This window comes from Camelus bactrianus, chromosome 2 (genome assembly GCF_048773025.1).
Source record: "Camelus bactrianus isolate YW-2024 breed Bactrian camel chromosome 2, ASM4877302v1, whole genome shotgun sequence".
Classification (NCBI taxonomy): Eukaryota; Metazoa; Chordata; class Mammalia; order Artiodactyla; family Camelidae; genus Camelus; species Camelus bactrianus.
Window position 1 is genome coordinate 82,631,701 of NC_133540.1, and position 20,475 is coordinate 82,652,175.

Below are 20,475 nucleotides of genomic sequence, written 5' to 3' on the forward strand. Positions count from 1 at the left end.
AGTTTAGGTTATAATTCTCAAAGTCCATGGCAATTATTTAATGAATTGGTTTACTGTGTAATGCCATCACAGTTAGATTGAATAATTTTTTGACCTCAAGGCCAAAACACTGGCAAACATACTAGAAGACAGATTTTTTAGGAAAGAGATTAAGAGACATCTTTATTTGAATAAAAAACAACTTGTGTCTTCATGTTTACCGCAGATCTCTGGCTGATACTTTTTAACAGAAGTCTAAGTAGTTGTGATTCATACAGTGGTCACAATAAAGTTCTTGAGAGAACCAGGAGAAGTGATAGGGCAAAGTAAAAGGAAGAAATGGGCAATGTCCTGAGTCTGTGATTAGATGGAAAAATCACCCCCTTAGCAAAGAGCAGTTCTCAGAAATGGACTCTCCCCCTCAAAGTATCTGCAGTGCGGCTGTAAGTAGTTTGCTTCTACTATACAAATACTTATAAGTAAAATTAACATAAAAAAGAATTAAATAAAATTACTAGTTACTTTATTTTTTAATGGAGGCACTGAGGATTGAACTCAGGACCTTGTATGTGCTAAACACACACACTACCACTGCACTTTACAACCTCTCTTTAGTTACTTCTATAAAGTAGGTATTAAATTCCAGTTATTTGCTCCATGCTAACTTACAAAGTTCAGCTACTTCTCTGAAGCTACGAAAGTGTTACAATCCAAATGAAGAATTAACATTATTAATTTCCAAATGAAGAGCAATCTACAAATCAAAGGCGAAAAAGCGTGTTTTGTAGTGCAAGGGGGACACAGTCTGACGTGTCAGATGAAAATAAATTGATGGTATCAAGTGTGCTTTACTGCAGAGGAGAAACCCTGACAGCCTCCTGATCTCCCTGACCTGAAGGGAATCTGGCTGAATGTGCTCTGCACTACTCTTGCCTGGTTCCTTTGGAGAACATGCAAGAACTATAACACACTGGGCCCAGGATGACGTTACGTATTTAGAAAGTGTTCAATGTGATCAATGCTGAAAACGGAATTAACCATTTTGTTCCTAAGGCCTCAGACAACATCACAATTTGTTGAACTGAAAGCTGTGAATAAAGCACTAAGTCTTTATGGTAGCAACTCCATGTGTGTATTTGTTTATTTTCTCTTCTTAAAGAATAGGTTTTTGGGAAAGAATTTGAAACCTTAATTCTAAATCATGTGGCACATTTCGGGGGTGAGTCTTTGATCTTTGATTTGAAAAGCTGAGAAATGGACAAGAACCCTGAAGAGTAGGAGAGGAATCAGTTCAAGTCAGTGGATGGATTGATTTGGATGGGCCCCACCATGGTTTCCACCCAACTTGTTAAAAAAAGAAACAAACAAAAAATATCAACAGAAAAACCAAATCCTATTCTCTCTTTTTCTTCTTTGTGGTTTTACCAAACCTCGAGCAACAAAACAGGCAACATTTAGTGACCAAAAATATAATAGTTGCCACACAGGCCAGCAGGAACCCAATCACATCCAAAGAGTGGTGCTGGTACCAGGAGAGGTTGTGGAGGGCTGGGCGCAGGTGCTTAGCTCCTTTGTGGCGCATGACAAACTCGATCCAGAAGACTGCTCGGTCCAGGGGCTTCACTGGCTGATCGTGGTGGATTCTTGATAACTTCATAGCATTCTCTTTATAGCTGAAGATTGAATATATGGATAACGACTTGAAAAAACCATTAAGGATGTGGTATACCTAAAATTATGTTATATGTTATTAAAAGTATTTTAAATAGTTGTATAATAAATGATGTCATAAATAACATCTCCAAGAGCACCAAAGCATATGAGTTTGTTTCCTCTTGAAATATTTCTATATAGTGGTCTATCAGCTGGAATTTTTTGGATGCTTCATATTGTAAATAACAATTGGAGGTAGGGGAGGAAAGAACTATTGGAAATAGCGTTTTCAAAGTTCAGATATAGGAATATGAATACAGCATTTTACCCTCATTTGCTGAGGGGGTGGTATTGAGAACATGATAGTGACAGGAAGCAGCACTGAGGGCAGGTCTGTGAGAGAGGAACCCTTCCCCCACCCCTCCACCTTCCCCAGGTTTGATCTGGAGCGCGGATGTTAACAAGAAGCTAGTGTTCAATAGCATCAGGTAATGGTTTCCGTCCGTGATCTTCATGGCCCTGGCATTTCATATGAAAATATAAGAAAACTTAATGTCACCCAATGGGCAAGAAGTAGGTCCCTAGAGTGAGTAGATACTGGAATCTTTGCTTCAGGCTACAGAGGGATGCAAGCGCCAGTGGTGCGATGAGAAGTGACAAGAGCTAGAACACAAACCCTCTGCCTTCTGTCAAGGGACAAAAGACCAGGCCAGGGTTTTGTTTTATGTTTTGGATGGCTGACCTAGAAGAAGCATTTTCTCAAATTTTTGAAGAAGGTGAAGGAGGGAGTTCATTCTCCCACACTAAAGTGTAGTCATTGTTAAAGGAAAATACGAAACATTTCATTGTCCTAAACTGTGGAACAGCATAGAGAAAGTCTGAGGAGAAATGTCAGCCAAAAAATTATTGTATAAATCCCTGTTGCCCTTTGTTTTGAAAAAAGCAAGGCAGGCCTTTCTTAATACACAATATTTTAAGGAATAAGTATTTGGGATATATTGCAGGCAAACAAGAATGCAACATCAACAAAAGCTCCACAGATCAAAGTAAAGCATTATCAGGTAAAAAATTAGCAAGAACAAAACCCGTCAGTTACAGAAATACCATTATAGAACACAAAGTGCGTCAATAAATCTACATAAATAGAAAACTAAGGCTAAACAGTATTGGAAATTGTAGTCTAGACAACATGTGTATTATATAAGCCTTTATAATGTTATAATGATAATACATCAAACAAAAATTAAGATATGATATTTAAGAGACATAAATGTGAAGTTGAGAAGGGACTTCATATTGGAGAGTCTTTCAATATTGGCCAAAATTGGAAGTATTTTAAAAATAAATATTTTAACCTATAATGTCAATATTTGCTCAAAGATTTATATGGAATTTTTAGTAAGAATTTATTTGATATTAAAGTAATATATAGCCAAACCTTGCAATTTTTAAAATTTTAATATTTTTTCAACAAATATATTTATTTGCTTTATTTGAACTACAATATCATGATAAATGTAATCATTCATGTTGAGAAGTTATGATCACAGCTAATCACTATGTTGTACAAAGTTCAGCAGAAGGTATTCATTTTGTTATATAAAGTCTGACTCTTTGATCAAATCTCTCCACTCCCTGAACTCCTAGGCCCTGGTATATACCACTCTGCTCTCTAGTTCTTTGAGTTTGTCCCTTTAGATTACATATATAAGTGATATTCAGTATCTGTCTTTCTCTTTCAGGCTGATTTCACTTAGCATAGTTGTCACAAATGGCAGAATTTCCTTCTTTCTCATGACTGAAAAATACTCATTTATATGCATATACCACATTTTCTTTATGTATTCATCCACTGACAGACAGTTAGGCTGTTTTCCTATCTTGGCTATTTTGAATAAAGCTGCAATGAACATGTCAGTGCAGATATCTCTTTCATATTCTATTTTCATTTCCTTTAGTCATAATCCCAGAGTGAGATTGCTGGTAGTGTAATTCTGTTTTTAATCTTTTGGGGAAACTCCATATTGTTTTCCATAGTGGCTGAGCCTATTTTTATTCCCATCAACAGTGCCCTAGAATTCCCTTTCTTCACAGACTCACCAACACTTAGATATACCCAGTGTTTTGAGGCTAGCCTTTCTGACAGGTGTGAGGTGATGTCTCACTGTGGTTTTGATTTGCATTTCCTGATGCTTGGTGATGTCAAGCCCCCTTTCATGTACTTGTGGACTATTTGTATGTCTTCTTGAAAAAATATCTATTCAGTAATTGTAGTCATTTAAAAGTTATTTTGCTATTGAGTTATATGAGTTTTTGTATTTTGTGTATTAACCCCTTACTGGATATGTAATTTGAAAATACTTTCTCTCATTTTGTAGACACCTTTCATTTTGTAGATCACTTCTTTTGCTATGCAGAAGTGGTAAGTTTGATCTAGACTCATTTGTTGATTTTTACTTTTGTTCCTTGTGCTGTTAGTGTCATTTCCAAATATTATTGCAAAGAGTTCAAGGAGCTTTCCCCTTATGTTTTCTTCTAGGACATTTTTATGGTTTCTGGTCTTACGTCTTCAGTACATATCCAGTTAATTTTTGCAAGTAATGTTAGATAGGAGTCCCATTTCATTTTCCTTTATGTGATTATCCAGTTTCTCCAGCACCATTTATTGAAGAGACTACCCCTTTCCTGTTGAGTGAGTATTCCTGGCTGTTTTGTTAAATATATTTAATCTTATATGCGAGAGATTATTTTTGGCCTCTCAATCCTGTCCATTGCTCTCTGTGTCTATTTTTATGCCAATACCATACTGTTCAAATTAGTATTCTTTATAGTGTAGTTTAAATCAGGAAATGGGATGTCTCAGCTTTGTTCTTCTTTCTTAGGACTGCTTTGGCTATTTGGGATCTTTTGTGGCTTCATTCAAATTTAGGATTGTTTTTTCTATTTCTGTGTCCCAGGCTGCTTTAGAGGCTAGTCCACATTTCTTTCCTGGTAAGAAACTCTTTCTACTTGGAAAGATCTCTCCTGGACATGAGCTACGATGGCTTGGGGATGGGATGATGCAATCAAACGAAACTGTCTTCATTCTGTCCTTAGGTGACTATTCTCAGGTTTTTCTGTTCCACAGTGTTTCTAAAATCTCTTATATGGAGTTTAGAACTCTCCGAGAGCTGTTTTTGTCCATGGATAGCTGTCTAATGTTGATCTTTGCCAGGGGACAGGGAAGCTGGCATCGTCTATGTCTCCATTTGGATCTCTTAGTTTTAATTCACTGTAATAATCATGCTTTAAATTAAAATATACAAATATGGGATATCTTTAATTAAAAAGTAGCATAATCCAATTTTTATACAATTATTTCTGTCTTTTTTTTCCTATTTATAAATTAGCACAAGGAAATATCTGAAGTAAAATTTCTGAACTGGATTTTGGTTATAACTGCATGAGAGGAGTTAATTTTTTATTTTATTTCTGTATGTTTTGTCATATTGCATAAATCCTTTTAGTGATTATATCTACAATTTTAAGAAATGAGTAATAATATCATTAATAAAAAGACTTGTGTCTCTGTAACAGTAGCTTCTTTTTTTTAAATACGTTTACTAATTTTTTGAGATTGTAATCCATTGCCCAGTAACAGTAGGTATGAAAATTTCTTCATAAAAATTAAGAAGTGTAAAACAATCATACTTGATATTATTTATGTCCTGGTGATTGTGTAAAAGTAATCAATTTAAAAACTGAAACAGTTTACTCCTTTTAAAAAACAGGATGATTCTCAGAAAAGGATATATTCTATACTTACAAAGGGTTGTTAATGACCTCCTTCAAAGCATTCAGCAGATCAGAACTTGTCATTGTGTGCAAATCTACTTCAACAGCTGCCCCTTTGACTTTTACGCGAGCAATATTATCATGCTGATCACCAAACAAGGGAATTCCCACCATAGGCACCCCATGGTAAATAGCTTCATAGACCCCATTGGTTCCACTGTGAGTGATAAAAGCTCTGGTTTTGGGATGGCCTAAAAAGAGAAAATATATAAATATCACTATTCTAAGTTGTAAGAATTTCAGAAACAGAAAATCATGACACCTGTATAAATCACTAATTCAGTTAGGCAGCATTTCCCACACAATTCTGTGCCATGAGGCTTTGTATACATTTCTACAGGCTCTAAAGAAAGTGACAATTATTCCAGGCTGAGCAGCAATGAATGATTCTAGCAATTAAGTCATTCCACAAAACCCTGAAGGTTTGTGCAGAGTCAACTGAAGGAGAGTGGTTGCCATGGACAAGTTGCTGGTGCTGCGAATACAACAGTAGAAAGGAATGAAGGGATTTCAGAAAACAAATGCTTGTGTGGATGGGGAAGAGGAGCTGATATGTGTAGAGTTTCAATGTGAGAATGTTGGCATAAGAGGCTAGAAAGTGTAGATTATGGCAAGTTCTTGAGGTACTCTAAGAACATGGGATTTTGCACCTGATGTTATGGTAATATGGAATCGTGAACAATATCATAGATGGTGAAAGGGATTGTCAGAATTTTTTCAAATAGTTATAGTGGGGAGAAGAGAAGAGAGATGGGAGGGAATGGATACAGAGATTCAGGAGGCTCTACAATATTCTATACAAAAGTTAGTGAGAGTCAAGATCTAAAGCATACTGACTCTGATTCTGAGGCGGGAGAAGTTGTATTATAAATGGGAGAATTATAAATTCCTTACTTATGTTGGAACTTGACAAAAATTCTATTAGTAATCAAAACTCTAGTCAGGTTCCTCAGAATGCTCTTCCCAACCAAGCACTGATTTGGGGGCTTATGTGTTTATCTCTATGTTGCCCAATTTTAGCAAGAACCCTATTGAGTCTATTTTGCTAGACTTCCCCATCCCTGATGTCCAGTCACCCTTACAGCTGTTGCCTCATTCTTCATCATCCCCCAAGTGATGTCTGATCACGCTATCCTGCCGTCAGCAAGAATCAGATTAGGTCAGTTTTGCCAGAGTTCCCTTTGTCTCTCTTATTTCCTCATAGTAAATTTTCATGCAGTGACATAATATTCAGCATTTTGGCTATTAATTTCCAACTTTTCTCTTTTTCATTCCGAGTCAAGTCCAGTTTCTCTGTCTCACTGTCAAAGTCCATTGCAGTAGGACCTAAACATATCATGATGGTCTTAAATAAAGTGTGCCTTACAATCTTTAACCAGAATCATGAATAATTTTTCTTTAACAGGTTTCAGAAGAAATGTGAAAAAGGCACTATGGGCTTTGGGTTTTTTCCCTTATTTTGAAGACAAATTTCTTGAATTTATTTGTTAATGAGTAAACTCAACTCTGTTTAATTTTTTTTCTCTCTGGTCTTACCAAGAAGATCATTCTGTGGAATCCATTCATATAGCTGGGTATTGGCTCCAAGTGTATCTGGTTTCTTTCCTGTGTATCTCCACAGAACCTGTTAAGATACATGCCTTTACTCAATTAGAAGACTTTTAGAATCACATCCTGTCAGAAGGAGGCAGTTAACTTAGAATTAATCTAGTTCGATGTCTCCAGGTAATAGATGAGCACACTGAGGCCTGAAGTGATTATGTAATGAATGTTTCTAAACTGTGGATGCTACAACCATGTTTTCAAGTGCTTGTAATAATCCTAATGTATCTAATATAATTAGATTGATTCTAATTTAGTAGATGAAAACAATCTATATCTGAGACAACTACATATTGTTATTAGTAGACTGTTCTTATAAAGGGGATTTTTGAAACAGTTTTCAGAGGCAAATGGAAAGGATATGACCTTTCTCACTAAGAAATTATTAGTTCTTTCACCTTTGCTGAGCTTTGCTATACATTTGGCAGTAACATAGAAGCAAGCATTGCCTTTTTTATTATAGTAAAATGTACATAAAGATATTTATCATTTTAAAGTATTGTAAGCATAGAATTTAGTGGCATTAAGAACATCCACAATGTTGTGTAACCATAAGAACTATCTATAGCACAAATGTTTTCACCATCCCAAACATAAATGCTGTATCACTAAGCAATTCCCCTATTCCCCCCAATTCCCCAGTCCCTGTTAATCTCTATTCTTCTTTCTATCTCTATGAGCTTGACTACTCTAGGTACCACATATAAGTGGAATCATACAGAATTTGTCCTTTTCTGACTTAGCATTATTTCACTTCATATTATGTCTTCAAGGTTCTTGTATGTCATAACACATTAGCATTTTCTGTCTTTTTAAGGCTGAGTAATATTTCATTGTGTATATATCACATTATCTTTATCCATTCATTTTTCTTTTGTAAATAATGTTGCTGTGACCTTTGGTGTACAAACATCTGTTTGAGTCCCTGATTTCAATTCCTTTGGATATATAGTCAGGATTGGAATTAATGAGTCATGTGATAGCTCTACGTTTAACTTTCCAATGTATCGCAAAAATGTTTTCCACAGCAGATGCATCATTTTGCACTCTGACCAGCAATGCGTGAGGTCACATTCCTCCATATTCTTACTAACACTTGTTAATTTCCTTTAAAAAAATAATAGCTATCCTAAGGACTGAAGTGGTATCTCTTTGTGCTTTTGATTTGCATTTCCCTAATGATCAATGATGTGGAGCATTTTTTATGTATTATTAGCTATTTGCATATCTTTGTTAGAGAAATATTCAAGGACTTTCCCATTTTTTCAGTTGGGATTTTATTGTTGGTGTTGAGTTGTAGGAGTTCTTTATAAATTGAGCACATTAATTCTTTATTATATACATGATTTGCAAAGGTTTTCTCCCAATCTATATATTATATTTCAAAATGTCTTCTGATGCACAAAATTTCTTCAATTGATGTATTTCAATTGATTTATTTTCTTGCTTGTACTTTTTGTGTCATACCTATTGAAATCATAGCAAAATCCAATGTGATGAAATTTTCCTCTAGAATTTTCTTATAGAAGTGTTGCAGTTGTACCTCTAAAGTTTAAGTCTCTGATCTATTTTGAGTTAATTTTTGAATGTAGTGTAAGATACGGGTCTAATTTCATTCCTTATCATGTGGCTATCAGCTCTTTTCTGCTAGTTCTCTCATTTTTCTCATAAATAGATGCTCTGGAAATTCTTGATATTTTGATGTGCCTGAGGGAAGAGTTGAGATGAAGGTCTTCCTACTCTGCTATCTTGGTCACACTTCCATCATAACCTTTTACAATCCTATGTAAAACCATTCATCCTCTCCCTAAGTTCATTTCTCATTTTAATTGTTAGCATCTACTCTTTTTTTTCCCTCTTTGCAATTTAGCTAAAGTTTTGATGATTTTGCTGACCTTTTCTAAAAACCAGCTTTTGGTTTTATTGATTTTCTTTGTTTTTTTTTTAAACCTTTTTGTTTTGTTTTGTTTATTTTACTCTAATCTGCATTGCTTCCTTCTGCAAGGTTTGGGTTTCGTTTGCCTTCTTTTTATACTTTTTGAGATATAATATTAGGTTATTGATTTTACGATATCGTTCTTCTTTTTCAATGTAGGCACTTACAGCTATAAATTTCCTTCTGAGCAACAGAAGGTGGCAGAGGAGAGGGATGTGGAACTTACCTCTTTCCACAAATATATCAAAAATACATCTACATGTGGAACAATTCTCACAGAATACCTACTGAAAGCTTGCAAAAGATCTCATACAAACAAAGTTATAAGAATGATCCTCATGTTACCAGGTAGGACAAAGGAAAAATGAAGAAGAATCAGGATGGGACTTGCACCCCTGGGAGGGAGCTCTGAAAGAGGAGGGTTCCCTCACCCTAGAAAACTCCTTCACCAGCTAGGAAGTCTGCCAGGACAAATAATGGGCTTCAGAGGCTGGAGAGGCAATTGTGGGAGCTGGCCTGCAGACCTACAGTACAGAGAATGACCAGTACATATGGTCCTTGCCATGCTACTGCAATTCTCAACCCAAGATACTTGCTTGTTTGTGTCTACAAAACTGGGTGCTAAATCTCCCAATGTGTTTACAAAAATAAACAAATGAGATCTAATCTAACTTAAAGCTTTTTCACAGCAATAGAAACCATAAAAAACAAAAAGCCAACCTAGAGAATGGGAGAAAATATTTGTAAACATTGTGATCAACAAAGACTTAATTTGGAAAATACACAAACAGCTCATACAACTCAATAACAAAAAAACCAACTACCCAATCAAAACTGGGCAGAAGACCTAAATAGACATTTCTCCAAAAAGAACATACAGATGGCCAACAGGCACATGAAAAGACTGCTCAAGATCACTAATTATTAGAGAAATGCAAATCAAAACTACAATGTAGTATCACCTCACCAGAGTCAAAATGACCATTATTAAAATATCTACAAATAAATTCTGGAAATAGTGTGGAGAAAAGGGAACTCTCCTGCACTGTTGGAAGGAATGTAAATTAGTGCAGCCATTATGGAAAACAGTATGAAGGTTCCTTAAAAAACTGAAAACTCTTACCATAAGATCCAATAATCCCACTCCTGGGCATACATACATAGAAAACTAATTTGAAAAGATACATGAATCCAATGAATACAATGTTCATAACAGCACTACTTAACAATAGCTGAGACATGGAAACAACCTAAATGTCCATTGACATGACTGGATAAAGAAGATGTGGTATATCTATACACAATGGAATACCACTCAGCCATAGAAATAATGAAATAATGCCCTTTGCAGCAACATGGATGGATCTAGAGACTATCATAGTAAGTGAAGAAAGTGATACACAGAAAGGCACATATTATACGGTATCACTTATATGTTGAATCTAAAAAAAAGTATATGTGAACTTATTTACAAAATGGAAAGAGACTCAGACACAGAAAGAAACTTATGGATATCAAAGTGGAAAGGGAGTGGTAGGGATAAGTTGGGAGCATGGGATTAAGAGATGCCCACTGCCATATACAAACAGATAAACAGCAAAGATTTATTCTGTAGTGCAAGGAACTCTATTCAATATCTTGTAATAGATTGTAATGGAATAGAATCAAAAGAATATGGATATATATATAACCTAATCATTTTGGTGGATGCCTGAAAATAGCACAGTATTGTTAAATCAACAATAGTTTAATTTAAAAAATACCTCTTAGCCTTGCTTTCTCTGCATCTCTTTTTTTTTTGGTTAATGTTTGCATTTATTTTAAAATATTTTCTAATACTCTTGTGATTTATTTTTTGATCTATTAAAGTTAAAGCATACAAAAACTCTGCTTCTTTATAGCTTAGCTTCATCCACCTCTTTCAGTTATTTATGCCATCAATTCCATGTTTATACACTATGTTCCTAATTACATAACTTAATAATTATTTTTGTGTGTTTTCTTTATATTATTGAGAAAGGCATGTTGGCTGCAGTGGGGCTGGGTGATGGAGACTTCGAAGCTACTGCTATTCTAGGGGGCTGAAATTGACAAAAAAAATTAACCACAATCTACTAGTCAGGCTCTCCCCTGCATATTTCAAGTGCTCAGATAGAGTCCATATTTCCAACATAGTTCAGACAGTTTCTGCTAGGACAGTTGTTGTTGAGGTAGACGGTCAGATCTTGGTGCTTTTGACTCTACCTTGATGTCACCCTTAAGCATTGTATTTTAATACAATTGAAATTTTAATATTTTCATGAAGATGCCATTTAGATGAGATATTTAAATGGGTATTGTTTCCACAAAACATTTTTTGAAAGTAATTTGGTTATGTGCACAAAAATTGTCATGATCTTTTGGAACTTAAAATCACGTATAATTTTAGCTATTTTATCTAAAGCTACAAAATAAAATGTGTCCCTGGTAGTTTAAGAACCACATCACTCAGTTATAACCTAGGATGGTATCAATAAAAAAAAAATGCATAGTTTGTGGGAATGCCATAGAGTGAACTGCATAAATGTTTTACAGTATTACTAAAATCTTTAACTGTTTAGATAGAAGAATCATTATTTAGGAGTATTCGTGGAATCTAAGCTGTCAGTTCCAAGTTCAGCCAGGGCCTGGTCCAAAACCATTAATTAAAAGAAAATATACTTCCAAGACAGCCCGTGAATCAATGGTATAATTTTGAGTGTCTCTTCCTGTATTCTCTGACATGTTAGTTGTACCTTGTGTATATGCCTCAGATTTAAAAAATAAATAACGCAAAAAGAAGCTTAGGTTACATGGAAGCGTTAAAACCAGCACATAAAGCTGATCAATTGTTTAATAGGAGTGGCTTGATTTAAGCTTTATCCCATTATTTAAAGAAAATACGGCAATATGTTTTCCTATTAGTAGTACCATGTTTAAAGCAAGGTAGCCATAAAATATCCTCTTTTAACATTTAACACTTCTAATTTACAGTTCAGTTCAGTTGACACTAATAACACCAATACCTTTTCCTACACTTTAAAAGTGCACTTTTAAGGAGATCCTCATAGATTTTAAAATAGCTGCCCCTCAAAAATAAAAGCATCTGACCTTCTGTGGAATCTGGGCAAGGGCTGATGCAATCATATTAGCCTTTTCTTCTGTGATGTTTTTGACCATTGACCCCAGACTAAACACCACAACTCCATCTTCTCCAGAGCTTTGGACAAGCTCCTCTAACTCCTGGGAAGAAAACAGTCTTTATAATATGAAAGTTTCCCCTTACAAAAGTAAGTTAGTCACACAGCTTTCTCAATGTGTCTGAATTATTAGAATAATTTGTCTTTTCATATGTTAACCATTTCAGAGCGTGAAATATAGAAACTGAAATCATTAGTTATTAGGCAAATTAACAATGATTTAATTGTACAACATGGGGGGATAAGCCAATATCTTGTAATAACTATAAATGGAAAGTAATCTTTAAAAGTTGTATAAAATAAATGATTTTAAAAGATATTTAAATTGGAAGCTCCCTTCTACTATGTTCTAGACATTTCTGAGGTGTGTGCTTTTCTGTTTACAAATCATTGACTACATGTTATCTTCTGCCATGTGTTGAGCTCTTTATATGTATCATTTAACTTAGATATATGGTGATCTTAAGATATATGTATACATTTGCAGATGGAAAAGCTACCTCAGAGAGGTTAAATAATTTGTTGAAAGCTATAAAGTAGTAGCTAAATTAAGCTTGTTGTTTATAAAGTGAATGACTATATTCATTACTCTCTATTGCTTTCCAAGAGTCTCTTCAGAATGCTCATCAAATTAAGCATTTGGTTTCCTCCTTTAAGTTAAATAGTTCTGGTGCTTCATTTCTTATTTAGCCTTGGATGATAATAAGATTATCATTCTTTTTTCTGCTGAATCATGGTCAGTATAATGACATCCTTTCAGTATAATTTACTCTATTCTAAATATGAATTTCAATTTTCTTTAATTTGGATATATTTATACATTATATAAGCTTCCACAAACACATTAAGACATGAAGTAGACATATAACTCCTGACCAGGTAAGTAAAGCAGAAATACTTATAATGCACACTTTGGGGATAATAGTAATATTATAGAAAAATTTGGCTTGGAATCCAAGATAAAAATAGCATATTTAATCATACTGAAGAAAAAAGAAGTCTTTTCCTCTTATGTTTAGCTACTAACTAAGCTAAGTCAACCAAATAAGACAAAAAAAAAAAGTGTGAGACACACTGAAGACAGGGAAGAGATTTATTTTAAGTAATTAATTCACCTAATTATAGAGGCCAGCAAATTATAATCCACAGAATAATAGGCCATCAGACTGAAGACTCAGAGAAGAGCCCCTGTTGTAGGTCAAGTCTGAAAGCCATCTACTGGCAGAACTCTGTTTTGCATGGGAGAGTTCAGTCTTTTCTATTCAGTTCTTCAACTCATTGGATGAGGCTCACCCACAAATGCAGAGCAATTTACTTTACTCAAGGTCCACATATTTAAATGTTAAGGTCCTCTAAAAACACCCTCACAGAAACTTCCATAGTGATGTTTGGCTAAATAGCTGAGTCCCAGGCCCAGGATAGTTGACACATAAAATTAACCATTACAATATGTTTATAGATAGATTGACTTAACACGTAAAGTTATCACTCTCTTTAACCTAAGTTTCAATGGGAGCATGGTATTGTTGAGATACTGGGAAATATTTTATCATTTCTGCAGAATGTACATGTTCATAAAGACTTAATGAAGTATGAAAAAGGAAAGGAAATACGGGGACTACTTCAACCAGATAATAACACATAATACAAAAGGAAGGCTCCTGACCTGCTGATTGCAGTCTACTAGTGTAAGAGAGTCATGGCCACTAATTCCTGTGCATGTGTTTGCAGTTGGCAGATCAAAAACTATCAATAAGGAGCTAGAAATCATTTCAGCAGATAAATTCTCAAACAGGCAAAATCAGCACATTCAAATACCTTTGGTAGGGGCTTCGCAGGCTTGCAGTGCAGTCCTCCAACAAATTCAACATTAGGTAAGTACGGTTGAGGAAATTCAAAATCCCAGTAAGTTCGAATCAACCACATTTCAGCTTTCCCCATAGTCTCACATAATGTGGTAGGTTTTCCTGAATAAAAATGAAGGATGATAGAGAGGAAACAAGCTGACATGTTATAAGGGAACTGTTTCACCATCTACTTTTCTAAGAGAAATCTTTAAACATATCGGCCCGATGTTACCTCTGTGATATCCATTGGCCTTTTCCCCAAGAGTACAAATAGTGAGATTATCAATAACCAAAGACCAATTTAAGCATGGAACAAAGCCAAAAGCCTGCCACTTCATCTCTGCCAACAGAGTCTTTCTGCTTGAGCTAAGCCTGAGCCCCACTCCACGCTCAGCAAGGACACCTGCTCCAAGCCAGGAACAAGAAACTCAGGCAGTGATCCTCAAACTTCTATGGTCGGGTCCCCTCCTCTTCTCGAGGACCCTCTTCAATTTATCGCATCCTTGTTGCTCCAAGAACTTCTGGTTTCTTAAAAAACAACTTTTTTACTGTATCCCTCTTTTTCCCTAGTGTTTTCCACTGTGCTGTCACAACTAATTACATCTTATTGGGAATGAATTATTAAAAGGAAATTTTTTTAAGTGATTTACTCCTTTGCCATACAATATGGAAGTTCCTTTGGACAAGCCTTTTGTCCTCTTCAGGGAAGATATAGCAGTGTTTATTAAGCTGGTGGTGAAATATGTAGTATTTTGATACATTTAAATGACTAACTGACTAACAGGAATAAAAGTGTACCTTTGAACTCAATGGCAACGAAGTGACTATTAACAGCAGAAGAACTGAAATTAGTGACTGAGAAGTAAATAATTTCTCTTTGTTTGGAGTCCAAGCTTCATTTCTGCATTCTATTCAATTACTGTGGGGTAAGGAACCTTATCCACAGTATTGGCGTCCTTTTGACATACATACTCAGTATCACTAATATGAAGACTCTGTAGCTTTATGTTTTCCCATCACATGGCTTTTTGAATATTCTTGATGTTCTGAGTGTGCTTAAGTTCTGATTAGCAAATGTGAGGGATTTTGAACTGACCAGGACAATCTATCTGTGTAAGAGATCACAAGTGAATCTCAGTAATTTAAGCATTTGATTCTGATAATGACAACGGTATTCAAAATCCAGTTTCATACTCAGTGCATATCCCATTTCAGTGGCTTACTGGTGTCAGCTTTGGGTATAGTCTTATTCCCATTGTGTGATGCTTCACTCTCACACCATCTTTTTGACAGGTTTATTAAGATAGAATTTATAAAAACACACAATTCCTTTAAATACACAACTGAGTAGTTTTTAGTATATTTATAGTTGTGAAACCATGTCCACTAGTATATTTTACAAATTTTTATTACTCCTCATAGAGACCCCATATCCATTGGTAGTCATTCTCCATTTCTCCCTCTTCCCAGCCCCTGGCAACCACTAATCTGCTTCTTTCTTTATTTGACTATTCCAAAGTAACCTTATTTCATTTAATGTAAATGAAAGTATACACTGCGTGGTCTTTTGTGCTGCCTTCTTTCCCTTAACATAGTGTTTTCAAGGTTCATCCCTGTGGTACTGTGTATCAGTACTTCCTTACCTTTTATTGCTGAGTAATACTTTTGTTTGGCTATACTTCATTTTGTTTATCTACACATCAGTTAATGACCATTTGGGTTGTTTCCATATTAGGCTACTGTGGATAATGCTCTACGAGCAATCATGTATATTTTTTGTGTGGACACGTGTTCATTTTTCTTGGTTATAAACCTAGGAGTAGAATTTGAGGAACATATGATTGCTTTGCTTTCTTTCATATCAATATCTTTTTGTTGTTAAATCTGCACTCCTAGGTTAGTAATCTGTTGTGTTTAATGGATTGAAATGAAGAGAATTTAGTATGAGAGTTAAAAAAAATGCTTAATCTGCATGAAGAGATTGTGAGACAATATCTCAAACTTGGGAAAGCATTTCCCAAATTTCCGAAAACATATGCCATTTTAAATACTATGCTTGGGCATTGTTGAGTAATTAATGATTGGAAGATTATTCACATCGTTAGGAAAATGTGCATATGTTTTACTTTGTCATTTAATCATTCTACTGTGGATGTTGAGTTCAGGTACTTTGAATTTGAATGTAGACTTGTACATTTCTGTGCAGTAGAAAGACAATCTCCCAAATTATGACATTATTGCACTATAGGATTTTGATCATTTTGGGGTCTAACCTAGCACTATTACCCTAACATTTCTTTTTTCTCCAAAATGTTTAGAAATAGTTCCTCAAGTAGTTTTTTGAAAGAAATGCTGTCTTACTGGTTTCCTTCTCAATTATTTAAACATATCTATGACATGGTTCAGTTAATAACTGTATAAACTATGAGTTATATTTTAAAAATTTGAAAAGCTTTAAATACATTTTATAATGAAGATCTTACATTCTGAATAGGCAAATAATGATCTATCTTATAGTATTTTTAAATTTATGAGAGTAAAGAAACATGTTTCTTCTATTTATCAAGCCTTTATTCTTCTTTCTCAGATTATTGATTTACAAACCCCTCCAAATATTCTTAGGTAAAAACAGCTAGGAAAGAATCAGAGACCATGATCACTATGTCCTACCAGTAATTCTTCACTATGAAAGAGGTTCCACAACTGAGTACCAGACTGCTGGAATCAGAAACAAACAAACGACCTTGATCCAGCTATAGATCAGTCACTGCTTGATCTACGACTCAGAAAATGTCACCAGGATGAGATTTTAAATTATCTTTTCTCAGTTTTGCCATTTGCATCTTGGACTCTGAACAAGGGTGACTAGTGGGTACAGCAGTTTTTGCAAATAACTTTCTTTAGGGTCAAGTCTAGAGAAAAAAGCACCTTCTTCTCTTACAGAATGCCCAGGAAATGTCTCAATGCAATTTGTCAACCTTGATTATGACAGATGCCATTCAGAACATAAGGCATATTCCTGGGCAGCATAGTTCATTAGAAGCACTCATATTGTTTGTGAGTTTTGAAAAAATAATTTCACAGAGGGATTTAGAACAGATACCTCAAAAAACAAAAAAGGGAAATGGCTATACAGAACAATACATCAGAAGTACAAACACATTTTAAAAATTTTAGGAATAAACACAATTTTTAGGAATGATAGAGTATAAGAGATATATCTTTTAAAATCAGTAACAAGGAAATTAAATTTTAAACTCTATGGAACTGCAAAAGACTCCAGATAGGATGCAAACAGTAAGTCTGAGAAACAGGAAGTAAATAAAAAAGAAAACAGGGTGTATAAAAGAGGAAGTAAATAAGAGAGTAGTCCAAAGTTATGGGAATTAAACACACTGTCAGATTTGGGTTTTCCAGATACCCCCCAAAACTTAGTAGCATCAAGCAGGACTTATGCATTAATATAGAGAATATTCCTTCTCTGAAATATTTTCAGTACTCAATCTTCTAAAACAAAACAAAAAGAAAAAAAGAATTACCATTTTTTTCATTGAAAACTGTTTAGGAGCAAGAGTTTGAATCCACCCTTAAAAATATCTTTTGTACATTTTCATACAGTCAGAGAAGTATTTCATTTAACATATGAAATAAGAATCCTTATTACATGCAAATTTTTCTTACCTAAAACTTTGCTGTAATATGCATCCCATTCTGGAAATATATAATATAAATTGATTATATCACCCATTGTGTACAATAACCAATTCTTCAGCCTCTGTATAAAAGTCATGTTGTCTGTCAGTCTTGATGCAATGCCTGGAACATATGAAGAAGGCATCGGAAGCCCAGCACACAGTCTCTCAATGGTATTCCCAATGGAACAGCGTAAAGAGTATATAAATGGAATACCGAGGATCTCAGCCACCAACTCCCCACAAAAGTTTAAAGAGTCAGCCAAACAGATATCAAACTTAGCTGCCTGTAGTCTGCTGAGTAAATCCTTATTTGAAATAGCACTATCACATAGTCTTTTGGGTATTGCTAAAAGATTGTTCATCATTTCTCTAGATCTTATTAGCATGTCCCACCAGGAGAGTTTTGGTAGTTCAAAAGAAACTGTATAGATATTGGTATCGAGTTCTTCCCTGAGAGTTTCTTTAGTTACCGGAAGTTGGAAGATCTCCACATTAAAGGGAATCTTGGTATGATCAAGCAGGAGACTTGGTGAAGGTACCAGAACAGTTATCTCGTGCCCACGACGGTGGAGTTCTTCCAGAATCACTTTTATATTAATCCAATGACTAAAATCTGCAGGCCATACAAGTACTTTCCCAGTCCTTCCAGAGTCAAAGAAACCCAGATGCAGCATGAAAAGGACACAGAAGCCTTTCACAGTCTTCATGATTAACTCTCGCTGAAACGAAATCTGAGTTTAAAACAAGTGCATGACTCACAATCCAAACACATTTCCTTGTCCCGCCTAACCAATTTATAGTAGGTTGGGCTGAACTTTGAAGTGTGTACTTTGTATTATGGATTAAAACAAAATGCAGGAAGTCCTGTATTGCTATAAACTTCCCTCTTAACACTACCTTTGCTGTGTCCCATAAATTTTGTGTGGTTGTACTTTCATTTTCATTTATCTCAAGATAGTTTTTAATTTCAACTTTGATTTCATCATTGACCCATTGTTTTTTTTAAATAACGTATTGTTTAATCTCCATGCTTTCTTTTTTTTCTCCTTTGTTTCTCTGTTGTTGATTTCTAGTTTTAGGGCATCTTGGTCAGTAAAGATGCTTGAGATAATTTCTATCTTCTTAAAATTGTTGAGGCTTCTTTTGTGCTCAAGTACATGATCAATCCTAGAAAATGTTCCACGTGCACCTGAAAAGATTGTATATCCTATTTTTGGGGGGTGTAATGCTCTGAAAATATCCATCAACTCTAATTTTTCTATTGCATTATTTAATTTCTCTGTTGCCTTATTTATTTTCTGTCTGGAAGATCTGTCTAGTGATGTTAATGTGGTGTTAAAATCTCCAACTATGATTGTATTCCAATCAATATCCCCCTTTATCTCTGTTAGTAATTGTTTTATGTACTTAGGTGCTCCTATAGTGGGTGCATATATATTAACGAGTGTAATATCCTCATCTTGTATCACTCCTTTAATCATTATAAAATGTAAAATGTCCTTTTTTATATTTCTTTATGGCCTTTGTTTTAAAGTCTATTTTGTCTGAAGGAAATTAAAGAAGACTTTAAAAAATTGGAAAGATATCCCATGTTCTTGCATTGGAAGAATCAATATTGTTAAAATGGTCACACTGCCCAAGGCCATCTACAGATTTAATGCAATCCCTATCCAATTACCCAGGACATATTTCACAGAACTAGAACAAATCATAATAAAATTCATATGGAACCATCAAAGACCTAGAATTGCCAAAGCATTACTGAAGAGAAAGAAAGAGGCTGAAGGAATAACTCTCCAAGACTTCAGACAATACTATAGAGCTACAGTCATCAAGACAGCATGGTATTGGTACAAAAACAGACGTATAGACCAATGGAACAGAATAGAGAGCCCAGAAATGAACCCACAAACTTTTGGTCAACTAACCTTCGACAAAGGAGGCAAGAATATACAATGGAATAAAGACAGTCTCTCCAGGAAATGGTGTTGGGAAAACTGGACAGCAGCATGTAAAACAGTGAAGCTAGAACACTCCCTTACACCATACACAAAAATCAACTCAAAATGGATCACAGAATTCAACATAAGACAAGATACAATAAGCCTCCTAGAGGAAAATATAGGCAAAACATTATCTGACATACATCTCAAAAATGTTCTCCTAGAACAGTCTACTCAAGCAATAGAAATAAAAGCAAGAAGAAACAAATGGACCTAATGAAACTTACAAGCTTCTGCACAGCAAAGGAAACCATAAGTAAAACAAAAAACCTATGGAATGGGAAAAAATTTTTGCAAATGAAATCAACAAAGGCTTGATCTCCAGAATTATAAGCAGCTCATATGACTTAATAAGAAAAAAATAAACAGCCCAATCCAAAAGTGGGCAGAAGACCTAAACAAGCAATTCTCCAAGGAAGACATACACATGATCAACAGGCACATGAAAAAATGCTCAATATAACTAATTATCAGAGAAATGCAAATCAAAACTGCAATGAGGTATCACCTCACACCAGCCAGAATGGCCATCAATCAAAAATCCACAAATGACAAATGCTGGAGAGGCTATGGAGAAAAGGGAACCCTCCTTCACTGCTGGTGGGAATGCACTTTGGTGCAGCCACTGTGGAAAACAGTATGGAGATTCCTTAAAAGACTAGGAATAGACTGACCATATGACCCAGGAATCCCACTCCTGGGCATATA

The 20,475-nt window shown here is 35.0% G+C and overlaps 1 protein-coding gene across 2 annotated transcripts; it reads right to left on the bottom strand.

Annotated features, from left to right (window-relative positions):
- Positions 1 to 133: 133 nt before the first annotated feature.
- On the bottom strand, positions 134 to 18,530 carry LOC105080418 (UDP-glucuronosyltransferase 2C1). 2 transcript variants are annotated; one of them, XM_010969398.3, is made up of 6 exons: positions 17,751 to 18,529; positions 14,041 to 14,189; positions 12,134 to 12,265; positions 7,003 to 7,090; positions 5,438 to 5,657; positions 134 to 1,652 (listed from the first exon to the last, which is right to left on the bottom strand). In XM_010969398.3, exons 1-6 carry the CDS (start codon positions 18,469 to 18,471, stop codon positions 1,373 to 1,375), a joined length of 1,590 nt encoding a protein of 529 aa, XP_010967700.1. In that variant the 5' UTR covers positions 18,472 to 18,529; the 3' UTR covers positions 134 to 1,372. The 2 variants fall into 2 exon arrangements, with proteins under 2 accessions (XP_010967700.1, XP_045362147.1); XM_045506191.2 differs by lacking the exon at positions 12,134 to 12,265 and having other exon boundaries at positions 17,751 to 18,530.
- Between the last annotated feature and the right edge of the window lie 1,945 nt (positions 18,531 to 20,475).

Bases quoted from the DNA above. Each gene is read 5' to 3' on its own strand.
- LOC105080418 (XM_010969398.3), bottom strand. From the start codon at position 18,471: ATGAAGACTGTGAAAGGCTTCTGTGTCCTTTTCATGCTGCATCTGGGT. The intron at 14,190-17,750 runs GTAAGAAAAATT...ATTTTTATTCAG, and splicing joins ATATTACAGCAAAGTTTTAG to GAAAACCTACCACATTATGT. The intron at 12,266-14,040 runs GTATTTGAATGT...TTTTCTTCCCAG, and splicing joins CTGCGAAGCCCCTACCAAAG to GAGTTAGAGGAGCTTGTCCA.